General features: G+C 37.6%; 2 protein-coding genes across 2 annotated transcripts; both read right to left on the reverse strand.

Moving 5' to 3' along the window:
- Window positions 1–160: 160 nt before the first annotated feature.
- On the reverse strand, window positions 161–4,268 carry acta1a (actin alpha 1, skeletal muscle a). The gene is made up of 7 exons (XM_051099511.1): window positions 4,114–4,268; window positions 2,600–2,739; window positions 2,193–2,517; window positions 1,308–1,469; window positions 1,026–1,217; window positions 754–935; window positions 161–665 (listed from the first exon to the last, which is right to left on the reverse strand). The coding sequence occupies exons 2-7, from the start codon at window positions 2,726–2,728 to the stop codon at window positions 522–524; spliced, it is 1,134 nt and encodes a 377-aa protein (XP_050955468.1). The 5' UTR covers window positions 2,729–2,739; window positions 4,114–4,268; the 3' UTR covers window positions 161–521.
- Window positions 4,269–7,439: 3,171 nt separating this feature from the next.
- nup133 (nucleoporin 133) lies at window positions 7,440–19,105 on the reverse strand. The gene is made up of 26 exons (XM_051099391.1): window positions 18,780–19,105; window positions 18,216–18,331; window positions 17,834–17,937; window positions 17,648–17,752; window positions 17,438–17,569; window positions 17,184–17,354; window positions 16,954–17,109; window positions 14,935–15,005; window positions 14,672–14,819; window positions 14,432–14,582; window positions 14,193–14,347; window positions 13,001–13,092; window positions 12,734–12,891; window positions 12,559–12,653; window positions 12,246–12,470; window positions 12,042–12,161; window positions 11,087–11,186; window positions 10,749–11,000; window positions 10,521–10,654; window positions 9,827–9,985; window positions 8,699–8,834; window positions 8,348–8,466; window positions 8,177–8,257; window positions 8,016–8,089; window positions 7,824–7,912; window positions 7,440–7,700 (listed from the first exon to the last, which is right to left on the reverse strand). The coding sequence occupies exons 1-26, from the start codon at window positions 18,905–18,907 to the stop codon at window positions 7,564–7,566; spliced, it is 3,408 nt and encodes a 1,135-aa protein (XP_050955348.1). The 5' UTR covers window positions 18,908–19,105; the 3' UTR covers window positions 7,440–7,563.
- Window positions 19,106–19,619: the final 514 nt, after the last annotated feature.

Here is a 19,619-nt window from a genome sequence, read left to right on the forward strand (position 1 = left end):
GATGGTTTATAGTTGTCAGATTACAGACATAACAAGACTTCACATAGTGTTAATCATCTGTAAACCATCTCAGAGGCTGGATAAGTATTGTTTAGTCTGTCTCACTGTGGATACTGTGAATATAAGAATACTGAAATGACATTCATTGACGAGTACCATGTTTAAAAATAGATTTTCAGTTTTATTTGTCTGTTAAAGTGTGATTTGTGTTGGTCATCAACTGGACAGGGTGTACAGTGGAACGTATGTCAGAGTCACTGGAATCTAAGGGAGCTGGGTCCTTCCATTTTAAACAGCATTTGCTGAAATACCAAGCCATGGAAGTCAGTAATAAATACATTTGTGTGCAATGAGAGCGCTTGGTATTTCTCCCTCCCTTGATGTTAGTGTCCATTTCTCAGTTTATGCTTTTGCTGCTTGCTCCTATGTGAAGGACGACTGTAGAAAAGCTGTCCACAGGAGCAATGCACCGTCGCTTGATTTCCGAGCAGAAAGCAACGATAGGATGGTGAGCCGGGTGCTTAGAAGCACTTGCGGTGGACGATGCTGGGACCAGCCTCGTCGTATTCCTGCTTGGTGATCCACATCTGCTGGAAGGTGGACAGAGAAGCCAGGATGGACCCGCCGATCCAGACAGAGTACTTGCGCTCAGGGGGAGCAATGATCTACAGAGAAGGAGGAGATAAAATATTACTCAGAAAACCGTCTGCAGTTTTAAAGTCAACTGAGTTTTATTGTTCTAGACCCTATTACCTTGATCTTCATTGTGCTGGGAGCCAGGGCTGTGATCTCCTTCTGCATACGGTCAGCAATACCAGGGTACATTGTGGTACCACCAGACAGGACGTTGTTGGCGTACAGGTCCTTCCTGATGTCAATGTCACACTTCATGATGCTGTTGTAAGCGGTCTCGTGAATGCCAGCAGACTCCATACCTGTGCACATGTTTTAAGAAGAGCATATAAATGGTTGGAAGACTAAAAAGCAAGACAAGAAATTATAATGTCTGATGTGTTCAAACATACCAATGAAGGAAGGCTGGAACAGTGTCTCGGGGCAACGGAAACGCTCATTACCGATGGTGATGACCTGACCGTCGGGAAGCTCGTAGCTCTTCTCAAGAGAGGAAGAGGAGGCGGCGGTGGCCATCTCGTTCTCAAAGTCCAGGGCGACGTAGCAGAGCTTCTCCTTGATGTCACGGACAATCTCACGCTCAGCTGTGGTAGATGACAAATCAAGAGTTGTTTATTTGGTCTGTTTCAAAACACATGCTAGAAATATCCCTGTAAAAACGACCAGGTACACACCGGTTGTGACAAAAGAGTAGCCACGCTCGGTCAGGATCTTCATCAGGTAGTCTGTCAGATCGCGACCAGCCAAGTCCAAACGCATGATGGCGTGGGGAAGAGCATAACCCTCATAGATGGGCACATTGTGGGTAACACCATCACCAGAGTCCAGCACGATACCTAACAGTCGGGAACAATATATCAGTCAGCCAGAGCTAAAAGTATGTATAAATGCATAATTAGTCACAAATATACAGTTGAAGTTAAAAGTTTACATACACCTATGTTAATTATTTTACCAAAATAAGAGGGATCATGCAAAATGCATGTTATATTTTATTTAGTACTGACCTAACCCTGTTCAGCCCTAATCCTGAACAGTTTAACTGCTCGCTGTTCTTCAGAAAAATCGTTCAGGTCCCCCAAATTCTTTGGTTTTTCAGCATTTTTGTGTATTTGAACCCTTTCCAACAATGACTGTATGAAATATTTGAAATCCATCTTTTCACACTGAGGACAGCTGAGGGACTCATATGCAACTATTACAGGAGGTTCAAACACTCACTGATGCTTCAGAAGGAAAAACGATGCATTAAGAGCCAGGGGTGAAAACCTTTGGTTTCAGGTAACAACACAGTATTAAGAATCAAGTGTATGTAAACTTTTAAATGGGGTCATTTTTATAAATTCAGCTATTATTTTCTGTTGGGGACTGTAAGTAAACATCATTTATGTGGCATATCAGGTCAGTTCTAAATAAAAAATAACATGCATTTTGTATGATCTCTCCTATTTTTGTCAAATAATTAACATTTTGCAGATTCTGCTAGGTGTATGTAAACTTTTAACTTAAACTGTAATGCCATAATTGTTGCTATTTCATTTACAGCACAGTTGTCTTACCGGTGGTACGGCCAGAAGCGTACAGGGAGAGGACGGCCTGGATGGCCACATACATGGCGGGGACATTGAAGGTCTCAAACATGATCTGGGTCATCTTCTCACGGTTAGCCTTGGGGTTCAAAGGGGCCTCGGTGAGCAGGGTTGGGTGCTCCTCGGGGGCCACGCGGAGCTCGTTGTAGAAGGTGTGGTGCCAGATCTTCTCCATGTCGTCCCAGTTGGTGATGATGCCGTGCTCAATTGGGTACTTCAGGGTGAGGATACCTCTCTTGCTCTGAGCCTCGTCTCCAACGTAGGAGTCTTTCTGACCCATACCGACCATCACACCCTGGAGCAAGGAGTACAGTCAGAATAGTCAGAGGAAAACCCATGCAATTATTCTGTTGCGTCTTAAGGGTTTCTGTATGTACCTGGTGACGGGGGCGACCGACGATGGAAGGGAAGACAGCCCTGGGGGCATCATCACCGGCGAAACCAGCCTTGACCAGGCCAGAGCCATTGTCGCACACCAGAGCGGTAGTCTCATCGTCGTCACACATCTTGATGGGTTCTACAATGAAAAAAAAGCCACAGAGAAGTTGAAGAGGACACTACAACTCTGACAAAATCATTTTCACTCAAACTGATAAACAAATTTGTTGAGAACTGGCTGCATTATCCTAACCAATCGTCTGACAAATGTTTAGTTTACGTTGAGAATCTGCATTAATTAATAATAATCCTAAATTTATTCTGTTAAGCGCTTCTTAATTATAGCGGATAGTGGATTCTGAATGAAAAGATGACAGAGTAATTTTGTAAATGTCAAATACAATGTGTATTTCCATTTGCACCAGTATGATCAAATAATCATTACTGCAGTTAAATCATGCTAACCACAAATTAACCACGGTTTTGGTACACTTACCATAGTTTAACCACGGTACTTGTAGTAAAACTGTGGTTATACAAATGTGTCGCTGGGCCACAAAACCAGTCATAAGTAGCACAGGAATATTTGTAGCAATAGCCAATAATACATTGTATGGGTCAAAATGATTGATTTTTCTTTTATGCCAGAAATCATTAGAATATTAAGTAAAGATCATGTTCCATGAAGATATTTTGTACATTTCCTACCATAAATATATTAAAATTTAATTTTTGATTAGTAATATGCATTGCTAAGAACTATATTTGGACAACTTTAAAGGCAATTTTCTCAAAAATTAGATTTTTTTTGAACCCTCAGATTCCAGATTTTCAAACAGTTGTTATGTCAGCCAAATATTGTCATATCCTAACAAACCATTCAGCAATGTTAATCTTATTTATTCAGGTTTCAGATTATGTATAAATCAATAATTTTAAAACAAAAAATTGACCCTTATTAGTGGTATTGTAGTCCAGGGTCACAAATGCTAGTGCAGTAACATGGTTACTGCAGTAAAACCATGGTTCATTTTCAAGGGATCTTAAACATACACTAAATTAATTGCATACTGCATACTAACGCAATTACAAATTCGTGTTTATCTTATTTATTAAAAAATAGCTAAATAAAAATGCACTTTGATTATTTTTATTGTTAAAGATCACTTTGTTTTTCTACATTAAATTTACAGAAAAGTTTCTATGATATCAGTAAAATGAAGTAACTGAAAAAGCGAAAAAGCGTTGTAAAAAGATCAGCGTCAAGTCCATTCATTCACATCGTACATTTCCCCAATTCTGAATCGCTATCCTTATTAATCTAGCCTTCATCCCAATGTGCATACTATCCATCCTAAATTCTATGTGATGATATCAATTTTAAATACTATTTAGGGCAGACCAGGGTGGATAGTATGCACGTTGGGACGCAAGGCTAGTTTCCGAAATCGTGAAATAGCAAGTCCGCTGCTCAATCGTACGGGTGTCCGTTCTTGTGCCGGAGCGCACTTACCTGTGGCTGCTCGTACTCAGAGTCGCAAAGTCCAACTGAAGCGCCGCTGGCTCCTGCTACACAATGACCCACACACGTACCATCTTATATATACCCGTCCTCGGCTTTTCCTGCTCTTCGGACAACCATTAAGGAATGTCCATGCATTCAAATGGAATTCTTCCCGATCCTCGTCCATATTTGGGTGTCAGTGGGTCGAGCGGAGGGGCTTCGCGTCTGTGAGCTGCACAGCGCCGCGCTCCGGGCGAGCGGGACGCTCCATATATGGCGCTCCAGACCCCAAACCACAGCGGGCGGGCGGAGGGCCGTGTAAGGCGAGTCCAGGGCCACCATACGAGTGGACTCAGAGGCCAGCACTGGGCGTTTGTGGGCTGTATCTCAATATAAGGGCATGGCATGGCAGTGGGTTATGATTGTTTATCATTACATTTTATCAATGCTCAACAGAAAATGTCAATTAACTCAAGACATACATTGGTTGTAATACAAGTTGCTTTGGATAAGTGTTTAAAAATGTATAAATAGCTTATTTTTCTGTGATGGAACATTGATTTGCATTTAGATATCATAGACTATTTTAAAGGCTGACAGAAAAAACAGGAATTATTAAAAATGTAAATTTTTGCAGTGTATTACATAGAGCGAAATCAGGTCAGTTGAGCCACTGCAATGGCAAAAAGTGCCTTAGTTTGCATGAACTGACCAAAATAAACCCTATAAGCAAGGCATTTCTGAAATATATGTCAAATAGTCAGCCTGTGGTACTGGGGTAACTGTTCATTTCAACTTCTTCCTTTCCCAAAGAAAGCCACAGAAGCAGAAACTGGATGAAGGGGAGGAGAATCTTGGAAAAAACATTTTGGAAAATCTCCTACTTGAGTCTGATGTTTAAGTAAAGAATGCAGTCACAATATTAAGCCCTTAAAATTTACTGTCACCATCAAAAGAAGGATGGTGATGTGTTTTCTTCAGCTTCATTAGCTGGGAATGGCATTCTGTAATAATTGTAAAGAATTGCTGTAAAATCATGACAAAAAGTGTCACCAATGAGCAATATTATCAAAATAGACCTTCTGGGTAGTTTTAACTCAGCTATTCCTTAAAAATTATAATATAAAGTGAACCCTTGAAGTGTTTTTGCTGGAAACAGACATTTATTAATATGTTCAATAAATGAACATTTATTAATAAGTTGAATAAATAATAATTAAATAATAAACAAATACTTTTTTAAAATTGCTTATTAATAAATGTTCATCCGCACAATTATCGCTGATACCTCTAGCAATTATTTGTCTGATTTTAATTTACACCTTATTTTGGTTTCATTTTTAAGCCAGACATATAGTCATTTGTAAACAATAGTTAAATAAAACTACTCAGAAGGTTGGGTTAAACATTAAACCCAACTACTGGGTCATAACAACCCAGTCACTGAGTTTGTCCATATTTGACCCAGCATTTGTCAGAGTGAAGCCACTCAAGAACCCTCTCTGACTTTCTGAGAACAGGAACAGGATATTATAATGATGTTTTACCTTTTACTCGAAGATGGTTATTAAGTTAGACAGTCATTAGGCGATCATTAGAGAAGCATGACCTTGTGGGCATCTCAGTGATGTTTGATGCCATGCCTAACGCCACGTCATAAACAAGTGAGTGTCATATTTCCTCCTCTAGCTCCAGACAGTTTATCTAGTGTCTTAAGGGATCCCAGAGGCTCCCACCCCATATAGGATGTCAGAGAACCCCTGTAAAGTGCTGCTTATTTACTGCGGATGCCACTAATTTTACCCTCTCTTCCCTATTTTTAGGAGCTCAGGGAGACATTTGCTTCTCCATCAGTTCAGCTGCTCTTTTCACACCAGCTGCTGGAGGACGGAGAGGAGGAAAACAGAGTGGGAGCGACAGATGAGTGCAAGGAGTTAAAGAAAACAAAGACGTTCTCAAAGCCTTGCACACACAGTGGGTCCAAAGGTTTTGGAAAGTCACTAGTGTCTTTATGAATGCATTAGATATCTATCCAAGTCGAATCAGCAGCCAGAACTTTTCTGAACCATTTGTGCATGATTTTAAATTTTATAAAGTAGTGTTGGTGATGCATAAAGTCAGTTAAACATTCCATGAGTGACAAACACAAATGAGCTTCATTTTTGAATGCGACAGTTTTTTTTTTCCTATTTAAATATTTTGCTCTGAAAGTGTGCATATGCTTCTATAAAATGGTCAATTACACTACCAGTAAAGTTTTTGAACAGTAAGATTTTTAATGTTTTTAAAAAAGTCTCTTCTGCTCACCAAGCCTGCATTTAGTTGATACAAAATACAACAAAAAAAAAACCCAGTAAAAATGTAAATGAATTTGAAATATTTTTACTATTTAAAATAACTGTTTTCTATTTGTATATTTTAAAATGTAATGTATTCCTGTGATTTTAAAGCTGAATGTTTAGCATCATTACTCCAGTCACATGATCCTTCAGAATTCATTCTAATATTCTACAATTTCAACCAAAAAAAAAAAAAAAAAAAAAAAAAAAAAAGTATACTGACTCCAAGCTTTTGAATGGTATAGTGAATAATGTTACAAAAGCTTTTTATTTAAAATAAATTCTGATCTTTGGATCTTTCTATTCATCAAAGAATCCTAAAAAAAATGCACTTTAAATATTGATGATAATAAAAAAAAAATCCTTAACAGCAATTCAGCATATTAGAATGATTTCTGAAGGATCATTTGATGCTAAAGACAGGAGTTATGATGCTGAAAATTTTGCTTTGAGCACAGGAATAAATTACATTTAAAAATATATTCAAATAGAAAGCTGTTATTTTATTTTAAATTTTAAAAATATTTCATACAATATTACTGCTTTGCTGTATTTTGGATTAAGTAATTGCAGACTTGGTGAGCAGAAGAGAATTCTTTAAAAAAAAAATAAAATCTTACTATTTAAAAACTTTTGACTGGTAGTGTAAATGTATTATACAATATTGCATAAAATCCAGACTTAATTTTGCCTGCTCTGATCCTCCTCAGCCCTTAGTATAAAAGCATAGAGCTGTAACTACTGTATAAATGCATTTATGCCACCTCTTAAATGCCATTTCAGAACCAATTCAGAACTGTGCCACAAATTTTATCATCTAATGCACTGATGTTTAGACACCTTTAAGTGTGGCCTAAGACGCCAAACACTTTTGATCTCACTGTATGTTTAAGAAAACCCAAGCTAACATCACCATTTGGTTAGCACCAATTTGTCTTTGTTATTCCTTCTATCTTTGTCTTGCAGCAGAAGAAACCCATCGAGAAAGATCTGCCGTCAGTTACAGAAATAGTTTATTCAGAAAATTCAAGTGTTGGATCATGTAATTATTATTTTATGAAACAGTACAAAAAAGTTGGAATATTAACAAGAAAACAGCAAGCAGAAACAGGAAGTAATGTCATATCTGAGCTTTCAGGTAGTGCTCATAATTGGCTCGCAGGAGGAACTCAAAGTACGGCTTCGATTTGAGACTCTCCAGCTCTTCTTCCTGCAGAAGATCCTTCACGTCAGGCAGGTACGACTGCAGAGAAACACCTGTGCGCAAACACAAGACTCACTCCAGACACTATAATATACTTGACTAAAATGCTAAAATCAAGTATCAAATAAGCCCACTTTGAAACATCAATACAAACTTATACACAAGAGTCGCCGTACCTTCTTGAATGAGTTTCTGTAAGATCTTGACAAAAGTGCTGTCTCTGGCTGCTTCTAGAGGATCGTCATTATCATCAGATGATGACCAACTGCAATCAATCAATCGGTTAGTCAATAAAAGACCATTATAGTAAAGTAACATGAAATAACCATCCACACTAATCTCATTTGAGTGAGTTTTGTGACGCTCACCTCTCTTTCCAGTCTTTCTTCAAGGCTTTACTGAAGATCTCGCGTTTTAGGGAATCAATATTAACTGCATCCTCCTACAAGTGATGAATACATATCAGAAACATATGTGCTTGAAAAAGTAACTTTTTGTTGTTTTAATGTAATCTGTTATTTACAGATACCTCCTCCAAGTACTCCAGCAGATCAAGAGCTTTTTTAAAGTCGTACTCGTTGGCTCCACGGTTCTCATGGCAGATGTACAGCTGGAGATGAGAAAAGAGACAGTAAGAAAAATGAGGATGAAGACATCTGAATGAATTAAAAATGCAGCAGTATTTTTATGGTTTACTCACATCAATGAGGTTACGAGGACTCAGTAAAGGCATGCTGTCTGGGTTCAGCTGCTTCTCATCCAGCAGCTGTTTAGGAAGAGTCTCCTGATGAAGTAGAAATCTCTCCTGCTCCACTATATCTACTCCAACACACACCGGACAACAAGAGGAAGCGAGGGAAATGCAGGTCAGAATTGAAACCATGTCGCCTGCATGAGCACAAAAGCTCAATGTGCTAATCACTAGGCCTAAAAAGCTGAGCATAAATTCCCATTATTCTGTCTACAAAAGATTAAAATACATAAAAGCATCCATCATTTGCTCCTCATTCTGTTTATGTACTAACACTAAAAATGCTCGAACGTGACTGACCATTGAGCTGTCTGCGGTGCACGGCTTCAGGCATGTCTGATGCGAGAGCTGTGAGTTTGCTGAGGGCCAGCAGGGTTTTCTTCTTGCTGAAGTACCGAGTTTCCATGTTGGCTTGACTGTAGAGGGTACGATGGGCCTGTCATGAAGAGAAACAAAACATCTTTAACACTACAAGTGTCAGTAAACTCATGGTTGTGCACATAAGTGTGTGTATATATATAAAAACTAGGGATGCACAATATTATCGGACTGATATCAGAATCAGGCTGATAATGGCTTTAAATGTAAATGTCTGCATTGGGCCGATATGAAAATTATGCCGATATGTCTTGCCCATAAGAGGAATAACATGCTCAGGGTGTGCTAGTAATTAGAGCACTGAATGATGATTAGATTCACTGTTTTGGATCACTGTATTTAATCTGTGAATGCACATACAGAATGACACATTTGGTATGTGAGATTCGGTATGTAATAGCATGTGTAGTGGCAGCAGCGGCAGCCTCCTCCAGGTCCTAATGCGCGTTCGGTAAGGAATTTTAATTCCGTAGGGGGCGCTGCTGGCCTACTTCTAATAAAATGAAAGTGAAATACACAAATAACATTTAGACTGTTTCTCTGATTAAATATAGTAGTAACTGATGTCATAAAATCATGCATATGTTCTGATTTAAGGTCAGAAACTACAGCTTACATCAATAAAACAAAAACATGACACTTGTAAATTAAATAATTTCTACTGATCTCTACTGATTTATTAATATATTAATATATATTATATTAATGTGCAATGTTATATATTTTTTTAAACAAATTTTAAGCTGAATTTTTTTTTTGAATTTTTACAAATGTTAAATCTTAAAATAAAATGTTAAGGTTACCATTGCATTTTTCTGAAAAAAAAAAGTGATTTTCAAAGCTTCAATGTGCTGTCATCATAAAAGAACTTCATTATTGTTTGTTTAATTCTAACAAATAAGTTCTTGTTAAAAGCTAACCAAAATTAAAAATAATTTGCTTATAATTTCCACACAGGAGACTTGGTGTTGTTTCCAAACAAAAGGAAATAAGCAAAATGATTATGCATATCGTGCATCCCTAATATAAACAAAATTTTGTCTCTCTTACTCTCTGATAGTCCTGCACATGTATGTCATGCAGCCAGCTGAGGTGATCATGAGCCTGCAGGAAACTGGACAGTTGCTGGTGCGTTGCTACTGGTTGAGACAGCAGCTTCCCTCTCTTGCCTTTCTCCATGTACCAGCGGAACAGGAAGTCAGAGAAGTTCTACAGGAAACAGAGAGGGCTGTGAGTAAATGCATTCGGCACAAGCACCATAACCCAACTGGTATATTTTCCTAGAACTGTATTGCAAGAACTTCACAGTGTCTGTCTGCAATACTGTTTACTTTAACAAAAAAAAAATCTAGAAAATCTACTAACCAAATGCTACTTCAAACTACACTATCCAGAAGCATCAACTGATAACATAGTAGTGGTTAAATGTTTGTGAAAGAGGTCTCTTATGCTCAATATGACTACATTTACGTGATCAAAACAAACAAAAAACATTTAAAACTGTGAAATATTATTACAATTCAAAATAACTGTTTTCTATTTGAATATATTTTAACAAAGCTGAATTTTCAGCATCATTACTCCAGTCTTCAGTGTCACATGATCCTTCAGAAATCATACTAATATGCTGATTTGCTGCTTAAGAAGCATTTATGATTATTAACAGTGTTGAAAACAGTTGTGTTGCTCAATACTTTTGTGGAAACTGATACATCTCTGATGAATATAAAGGTGAGTTTGTTACCTGATCAGCGAATTTGACCATGTACTGCTGTAGTCGACTCTGGTTATCCGTCCTCTCGCACAACTGCACCAATATGTCAAAGTCACAGTATTTCTCCGCAAGCGCCGCGACCCACTGATGCTGACCCAACTCCACTGCCACAATCACAGACAACACAAATCTATTAAGCACATGATCCAGTCCGCTTTTCAGCTTATTCAGGGCACACATCTGACAATGTAAACTCACAGAGAGGTGCGAGCAGCTCTGAGCGTTTTTGCGTGTACTCGTTCTCCAACGTGACGTAGCGCTCCTGTTGTCCGGCACGCCGGAGAGACGTCAGCTGAGCCACGTAACCGCTCAACAGAGAGTCCAACAGCACCACCAGCTGCTCACTCAGCACGCCACGCAGCTCCGCGTCTGCGTGAGGATACGCCGCGCGCAGGATCAGCTCGTGCTGCCGCGTGATGACGGTCCGGACTCCGCCCACTCCTCCTGAGGCTGAGAGGAAGAAACTATGACACTCATTCTGGAGAGCTGCTTTTATGTTCAGAAAAAGAAAAAGAAGTTCTTTCAGGTGTGATTACCTGTCCATGGGATGTACTCAGGCTCAGGGCCACAATTCTCTGGCGCTCTATACAGAGATGCTTTGGTCTCGCGGTACTGTGCTGCTGCTTGAAGCATATCCTGTCACGCAAAACAAAATGATTATCTTATATTTATCTTATATTTTTAAACAATTAATTATCTTAAATAAATTATTTTAAATAAATAATTATCTTATATTAAGTTTTATATTAAATATTAAATTATCAGAGTTGAAAACACTGTGTTGCTTAATATTTTTGTGGAAAATGTGATTTTTTTTGTCTATAACACTTTACAATAAGGTTCCATTAGTTAATAGTAGTTAATGTATTAACTAACATGAATGAACAATGAGCAATGCATTTATTACAGTATTTATTTATCTTTGTTAATGAAAATAGTCATTCATTGTTAATTCACAGTGCATCAACTAATGTTGACAAGCACAACTTTTGATTTTAATTATGCATTAATAATTGTCGAAATTAACTAAGATTAATAAATGCTGTAGAAGTATTCATTTTAGTTCATGTTAACTAATGAACCTTATTGTAAGAGTTACCTAAATGTCTTTTTAACAATAATATCTGAAGATTCACGTGACACTATAGAATGGAGTAATGATGCTAAAAATTCAGCTTTGCATCAACAAAATAAATTACAATTTTAAACATATTACAATTTCAAATAACTGATTTCCATTTGAATACTTTTTCATAATATGACTATTTTTTATGTATTTTTGAGTACATATATGCAGCCTTGGTGAGCAGAAGAATCTTCTTTCAGAAAAATCATAATGTTTCTACTTTTGACAAGTACTGTGTGTTCTACAAAAACTCTCTGTTTATGGGATAAAAATAACAAGTACTTAGATACGTTCAACCTGACCCACTGATTCAAGATTATCTGAATGCAGGAATTAATGAACAAATAAGAAAAACTGTTGGACACCTTGACAATGTCATTGACGTTGAGCACCACCTCGGCCCACCTGGCGGCATCCGAATGCTCTTTTAAAACTTTTTCCTCCTCATCCAACAAACACTCAAAGATAGAGGAGATCTGAGACACCTGGAGACACAAAAATGATCAAGCAGAGAGAAATACATATATTCTACATTACAGCTTGACGAACAGGGCACTGAAGTCTCGCACCTCTCTGAAGAACACATCCGCGGGTGTGAGGTTGGCTGGTATGTCGGTGCTGTTCTTCTTCAGCGCTGACAATATGGCCGTATTCACCAGATCTTGATGCTTGGCATGATGGTTCTTCAGCACGATGGCAGCCGAGAGCTTCTCAGCATGTTCGCATAACAAGAGTCGCGTGGCAATCGGGGACTTGCGCACCGTTGTGGAAGTGAGGCGGTCTAGAAGACCTGTCTGTAGAGTGGACAGAAAGAAAGGGCATTGGTAAACACTGTGAGGAGGATAAAAGCATGTCGCATAGCCTGTGTGTCTGTTGAAGAACCTGAAGCAGGAAGTCCATGAGGCAGTGGTGAGCTTTCATCTTATCCTCCAACTGGTGCAGCAGGATCAGAGACGTCAGTGTAAATCCAGCGCCCTCTACAGGACAAACCACAAACATGTGTCCAAAATGAACACATTTTTGGGGCAAAACACATGGTTTTCTTCTCATCTCTCACCTTCAGGAACAGACTCGGCCCAGCGTGGGTCACATGCAGGGTAGTCATCCACCAGATCCAGGTCAATCTGGGTCACGACAGCATCCAGCTCTGCACCTCCCTCTCCGTCACTGGGGAAGAGCTCATCCACCATGCTCTGAGCTCCAACCACATCACGACTGCAGACGAAAGCACAGAAGTGCATCTGTGAGTGTCAGTCACTGATTCAACAATATTACAAAAACAAACGGCCCCTCAGATCACGTCCATGAAGTAAAAGAAACTCACCGGCAGAACTGTAGGAACGCTTGCTTCAGCAGTTTAGTTCTGTCCTCCTGGGCCACCAGATCTATTTTAGGTGGCGTCTCTAATGGAGTGCCCTGAAAAGATGGAAAATATTTCCTGATTTCTATTTATTTAAATAAATCAAAACATTATACAGTTATACATAAACATAAAATACATATTTTTACCATAGACTAGTTTATTAATACACAAAAACTGCCAAATGTTTTTAAAATATAATAATATTTTACATTTGTTATTATTTAAAGTGGAGTTCCTTGAAAAGAAAAACATATTTCCAGAATTCTAGTTCTTTCTAGTTTATATCTATTATATCTAGAAATATATATATGTAATTCATAAAATATTTTAAATACTTTAAATATAAAAAAATGACATATACAATAAATAATAATTTTTTGCCATATAAATGAACGTTATCTTTTTTAAATATAATTTTATTTTTACATTTATGTTTTAAATAAAAAACGAAATAATTGATAGAATACCTTAAATATAATATGTTTGCATTTATAAGATTTTAATTTATACTGGAGTGCCATAATTTCTAGTTATAGCAATATAGTTGTGGAAATTGTATATATTTTTACCAGACTTGCTCATGAATACACAAAAAAAACTAAAATAATGAATAAAATAATTTAAATATAATACTTTTTTTTACATTTACAATATTTTAATTTATTATGGAGTGGCCTGAAAAAAACCTTGATTCATAGAATTAAAGCATTTTAAATGTCTACATACATATAAATTAATACATACATATTTTTGCCAAATAAATCAAGTTCTTTTAAAAATATAATTATACTTTTTTTCATTTATAATGTTTTAAATGAAAAAACACTGAAAAATAATTAATAAAATACAAAAAAATTCCTGATTTCTGGTCCCTTCAATAAATTAAAACATTGTAAATTTGTATGCATATAAATTAAATATTTTTGCCAAACAAATCAAAATGATCTTTTTAAATAGAATAATAGTTTTTAATTTATAATGTTTTAAATAATAATGCAGTGGCCTGAAAAAATGAAAAATATTTCCCAATTTCTAGCTACTTGAATAAACATTATAAATTGTAAATATATACAATTATCTATCTATCTATCTATCTATCTATATATATATATATATATATTTTATGCCTCCTATAAGTAAACTGGGTCCACACCTCAGGTCCAGGTCCGGCCACTGAGGTGCAGAGTGAGTCCTCCATGGTCTCAGGTAAGAGGGAAGCGCTTTCTTTCGGTAAAACAACAACCAGCCCGCAGTTCTGAGTGAAAAACACCGGCACACCAGTGCACACCCCTCCGCCTCGGATACGGTCTGCAGAACAGACAAAAACACTTGAGATAACCTACAGGAGAAAGACCAGCTACTTAATTTGATTACACAGTCAGAGAGCTGTACCTGGAGAGCTGAAGGAGATCTTCTCCTCCGTGAGACCTCCGCGTCCAGCTACAGTGCTGCAGGTGAACACCAGCTCCTCATTATAGAGGTACGCAGCAGGACTCGACGGATCAGGCAACACCAAACGTGTCTTCTGCAGCTCCTCCTCACTCTGACGGAAAAAACCAGAGCTGAATTCATTCGGTTCTGAAATCTCACAGCCTAAAATTCAGATAATTTAACTGTGGCTAAACAATGTACCTGGAAGGGTGGGTTGTATTTGGTGACCTCCACAGTGAGCAGATCTGGGGACGGCGCTGTGCTTTCTGCAAGAGTGACCAGGCAGAAATATGCCACACATGGAGTGTCGCCTGGATACCACGCCGCTGCCAACACCACCAGCCCCACTCTGAAGAAATAAAAGGACATTAATCACCGCCTAATAATGTGAATCCCACATGTACAGTCTGTGTATTACAAATGAATTTGAACATGATATTCAGTATCATATTCAAAAGACTCACTTGCTGTACTGCATGTCCAGATAAGAGACATTCACTCCTTTCTTAATCTCTGAGTAGTTACTTTCTGAGTCCTATGAGACAAATAAAAGAAACACGACTGTTTTCAATATTGATGATACGAATAATCAGAAATGTTTCTTGAACAGTAAATCAGCATATTAAAATAATTTCTGAATAATCATGTGACACTGAAGACTGGAGTAATGATGCTTAAAATTCAGCTTTGATCACTGGAATAAATAATATTTTACACTATATTATTATTGAAAAGAGTAATTTAAAATTGTAAAAATATTTCAGAATATTACTGCATTTTTTATCAAATAAATTTAGCCTGGATGAGCAGAAGAGAAATTCTTTCAAAAACAATAACAAAAAAATTAATTATTCCAATCTTTTGACTGGTACTGCATCATATTGCAATAATATATAATATTATTATAATATTAGTAAGCTTTTTGTGGTAAAATCATGGACTTTTTTTTTTTTATCTGTTTTCTGACTTTTTGCTGCTCTGCTCCAATACTTACTGCATTTTGCTGCTCTGCCCCCTATTTGCATGTAAAATGAGCAATACAGCTTTTACATGTCTTTTTTCATATCTAATATTCACTAGGCCTGCATTTTTTTGATCAACAATACAGTAAAAACAGTAATATTCTCAAATATATTTACAGATTTGAATATCGATTATATACCTCTAAAACTATTAACTCTTTTCAACTATAATTTAGTGTGACATTTATTCTGACATTTATTCTTTTATTCATTTATTTCTGTGATCAAAACTGAATTTTCAGCATCATTACTCCAGTCTTCAGAGTCACATGATCATTCAGAAATCATTCTGATATGTGCTGCTTAAGAAACATTTTTGATTATCATCATTAAGAACAGTTCAGATGCTTCTTATCTTTGCAGACAGAAAATGCAGCTGAAGTCAAAAGTTTACATACACCTTGCAGAATCTGCAAAATGGTAAATATTTTACCAAAATAAGAGGGATCACACAAAATGCATGTTATTTTTATTTAGTACTGACCTGAATAAGATTGTTCACATAAAAAACATTTACATATAGTCCACAAGAGAAAATAAATGACCCCGTTCAAAAGATTACATACACTTGATATGTAATACTTTGTCGTTACCTGAATGATCCACAGCTGTGTTTTTTGTTCAGTGATAGTTGTTCATGAGTCCCTTGTTTGTCCTAAACAGTTAAATAAAAATCCTTCAGGTCCCACAAATTCTGTGTTTTTTCTGCATTTTTGTGTATTTCAATCCTTTCCAACAATGGCTGTATGATTTTGAGATCCATCTTTTCACACTGAGGACAACTGAGGGACTCAAATGCAACTATTACAGAAGTTTCAAACACTCACTGATGCTCCAGAAGGAATCACAATCCATTAAGAGCCGGGGGTGAAAACTTTTGAACAGAACTATCATATATATATTTTTTTCATTTAGTAATGTCCTTTAGAAGATACAGAAGGTACTTACATGTTCCCCAGAAGATAAAATAAGTTAAATTTACCCTGATCTTCAAATTCAAAAAGTTTTCACCCCCGGGTCTTAATGTATTGTGTTTACTTCTGGAGCATCAGTGAGCATTTGAACCTGTATTATTTGCCTGTGAGCCCCTCAGTTGTCCTCAGTGTGAAAAGATGGATCTCAAAATCATACACTCATTGTTGGAAAGGGTACAAATACACAAAAATGCAATTCTAAAATTGTGAGACCTGAAAGATTTTTCTGAAGAACAGCAGGCAGTTTAACTGTTCAGGACAAACAAAGGACTCATGAACAACTATAACTAAACAGCTGTGGATCATTCAGGTAACAACATGGTATGAAGAGTCAAGCGTATGTAAACGTTTCAACAGGCTCATTTTTATAAATTCAACTATTATTTTCTTATTTAGGTCAGTACTACATAAAATATAACAAGCATTTTGCATGATTCCTCTTCATAATTCTAGGTGCTTCCAAAGGAAAAAAAAAAAAGGTTCTGACCCAGATGGCGTCAGTGATGCTGTCTGTGATGATCTGATTGGTGCTCCAGCTCAACACCTGCGTCTCACTGTTTTCATCCACCTCCCATTTACTGAGACCACACGAGCTGAGAGAGTACAGACAGCCGGTCTCCTTCACCCACAACACACTGAACACCTGAGGAGACAAACGTCCTGTCACTGTTTGAACACATGATCTGCTTCGACCTCTAAAGAACAAACAGTACTAACTGTGAGGTCGGCCGGTTGACCACGGATGCCGAACAGACTGGAAACCCTACGTCCGATGCCTGACAGCATCCCCTGACCCTGCTGAACGGGTCTCTGGTACAGTTTACCAGAGGAATCTGGAGTGAGACGGAGAAGGTGACCACGGTATGATGACACGATGAAACTCCCACCCTAAAACAGCAAGAGAAAACAGCTTATGGAAGAAGAGATATGGAAATAAACTTCTGTACTTCTCATTCTGCCTGACTGCACACCTTAACAGCTGCAACGTAGTTGCACACGTGTCCATTCAGATCCAGAGACGTCTCAGTGTAAGTCCCGTCATGAGTCAGGCTAGGCCAAAACCGAGCCGTACCGTCTGGAGACACGGCCAGTGCACTAATGGACTGTGAAAAACAGTTTGCATTCATGTTTGCGTCATGAAATCTCCTGTTAAGTTAGTGTTCAAAGATGCATGACCTCACCTGTATGGGTGCAGAATCGAGTGGATTGGAGGAAGTGATGGAGATGAGATCAGCACTGTATGCAAACTCACTGGAGGGCAGCTGGAGGTCTTTACACACTGACAGCTGCAATGAAAGCAAGACCACATGTTTGTAAGGTGAAGTTTAGCAGCAGATTCAGCACTTCGTAATTGTAACCTTTCTGACCTTTGCCACAGACGTATGAGACACTTTCCAGATGATCAGCCGTTCGCCGCAAACCATCCACGCCCAACCGGACGCCTCCACCTTCACAGAAATCTGATCATCCACTGCAACAGACACAACATCATACACTGAGACGCCTTTACACATCAGTATATCCAAAGACTAAAAGAGACTAAGTACCAGCCTAACTTTTTATCTACAAATTGGTCCACAGAGTGGGAATCACTTGGAATTGAATGATTCACAAAGGATTCAAAGCTTCGTGAAGCAGTGTTTTAAATGCGCCAGACACTAGTTTGAAAGCCTACAAATATCACCTAAGTAGGCAGCTCACTAGGTTGAGACACAGACGATATGTAAGGTTAAAGACCCCAATCTTTACCGTCAGCCATGGTAAGTGCCTCCATGACTTTGACAGGCAGAGATGATCCGTAAGTCTGAACGTCAAAATGATACGACTCGACGGCTGCATGACTCTGAACTCGGGTAGGAGTGGATCTGGAGAAAGAAGAGAGATACACAAATCAATGACAAAAAAAAAAAGGCAAACTGAAAGTGGTCATTTGGACATACAGTGGACATACTTAATTTATTCTGCCAATTTTTCTACTATTTTTTAAGACAAAAAGCCTTAATATTTGTTTTAAAGATACAATTTCAGAATTACTGTACATTTACAAAACATTTAAAAGAAATTCAGATGCAATACGAAAATTAAATATATCTTAATTATTTTATGAGTAAAATATATTAAATATAGACATAACAAATGTATTAAATGTTGTTAAATAATTGATTTTATTAAAAAACTTTACAAAAATACTCTGAAGGAAAACAGTACTGAAGGATTATCATATTTATGTATATTACCGTGGTGTATGTCCAAAAACATGGTAGTAGCATGGTAAATTTAGCATCCCCTGCCTGTGTGTTTACTGTGTTTTACCTGGCTGTGAAAGCGGAGCGGCGTGGAGAGAAAGGCAGCCCGGGTTGAACGGCACTCACACTCTTCCGACCGCCGGTCCGGGGCGTCTGTCTGCGGCCTGAGCTCGGTGTGCCGCGGGGAGTATACATACTGGACCGGCTGGCTGCTTACAAGGTCCAGAAACTCATTCAGAACCGACGAGACGCGATAGAAACTTTGGAAACCTTTTACCGCGCGTTCACTACCGTCATGCGCACACTATCTGCGTCATTCGAATGCGCATGTGCTGATTGCGCTCATGCTGCTGATCCTGAAACAGCTTTCAGACTCTTACTACACCGAATGAAGAAAGTGTTGAGACTTAAAACTGATTCTGGTTCAGTGTTACGGAAGAGCGTTTGAAAACCATACATCGGTTAGGATTGGTGGCTGTTTCTGACAGTAGTATATTGGGAAATGTAGTTTCACAAACTGTTTTTACTGTATTTACATTGAAATATGTTAAATAGTAAAATTTTGCATATTATAATAACTCAAGTGTGTCAGCGCGGAAATGTATTTATCTCATGGAAATAACGGGAAAATATATTAATGGAAAAACATCTCTCCTTTATCAATCTCCACTGACTTTAAATATAAAAAAAATATTAAGTTTACTACTACTACTACTACTACTAATAATAATCTATCTTATAATATACAAATAAATGTATATATTTTAATGGAAAAATATATATTTTAATGGAAAAACATATATTTCCTTTATCAATCTCCACTGACTTTAAATATAAAAAATATTAAGTTTAAAACTACTACTACTACAACTACTACTACTACCAATATTCTATCTTGTAATATAAA

This window comes from Labeo rohita, chromosome 1, assembly GCF_022985175.1.
Source record: "Labeo rohita strain BAU-BD-2019 chromosome 1, IGBB_LRoh.1.0, whole genome shotgun sequence".
NCBI classification, from domain to species: Eukaryota; Metazoa; Chordata; class Actinopteri; order Cypriniformes; family Cyprinidae; genus Labeo; species Labeo rohita.

Coding starts and splice junctions, on each gene's coding strand:
- acta1a (XM_051099511.1), bottom strand. CDS start 2,728: ATGTGTGACGACGATGAGACTACCGCTCTGGTGTGCGACAATGGCTCT. Junction 2,518..2,599: donor TCGGTCGCCCCCGTCACCAG/GTACATACAGAA, acceptor TCCTTGCTCCAG/GGTGTGATGGTCGGTATGGG. Junction 1,470..2,192: donor CGCTTCTGGCCGTACCACCG/GTAAGACAACTG, acceptor CCCGACTGTTAG/GTATCGTGCTGGACTCTGGT.
- nup133 (XM_051099391.1), bottom strand. CDS start 18,907: ATGTATACTCCCCGCGGCACACCGAGCTCAGGCCGCAGACAGACGCCC. Junction 15,006..16,953: donor GCATCACTGACGCCATCTGG/GTCAGAACCTTT, acceptor TTTGTCTCATAG/GACTCAGAAAGTAACTACTC. Junction 12,471..12,558: donor TCATGGACTTCCTGCTTCAG/GTTCTTCAACAG, acceptor TCCACTCTACAG/ACAGGTCTTCTAGACCGCCT.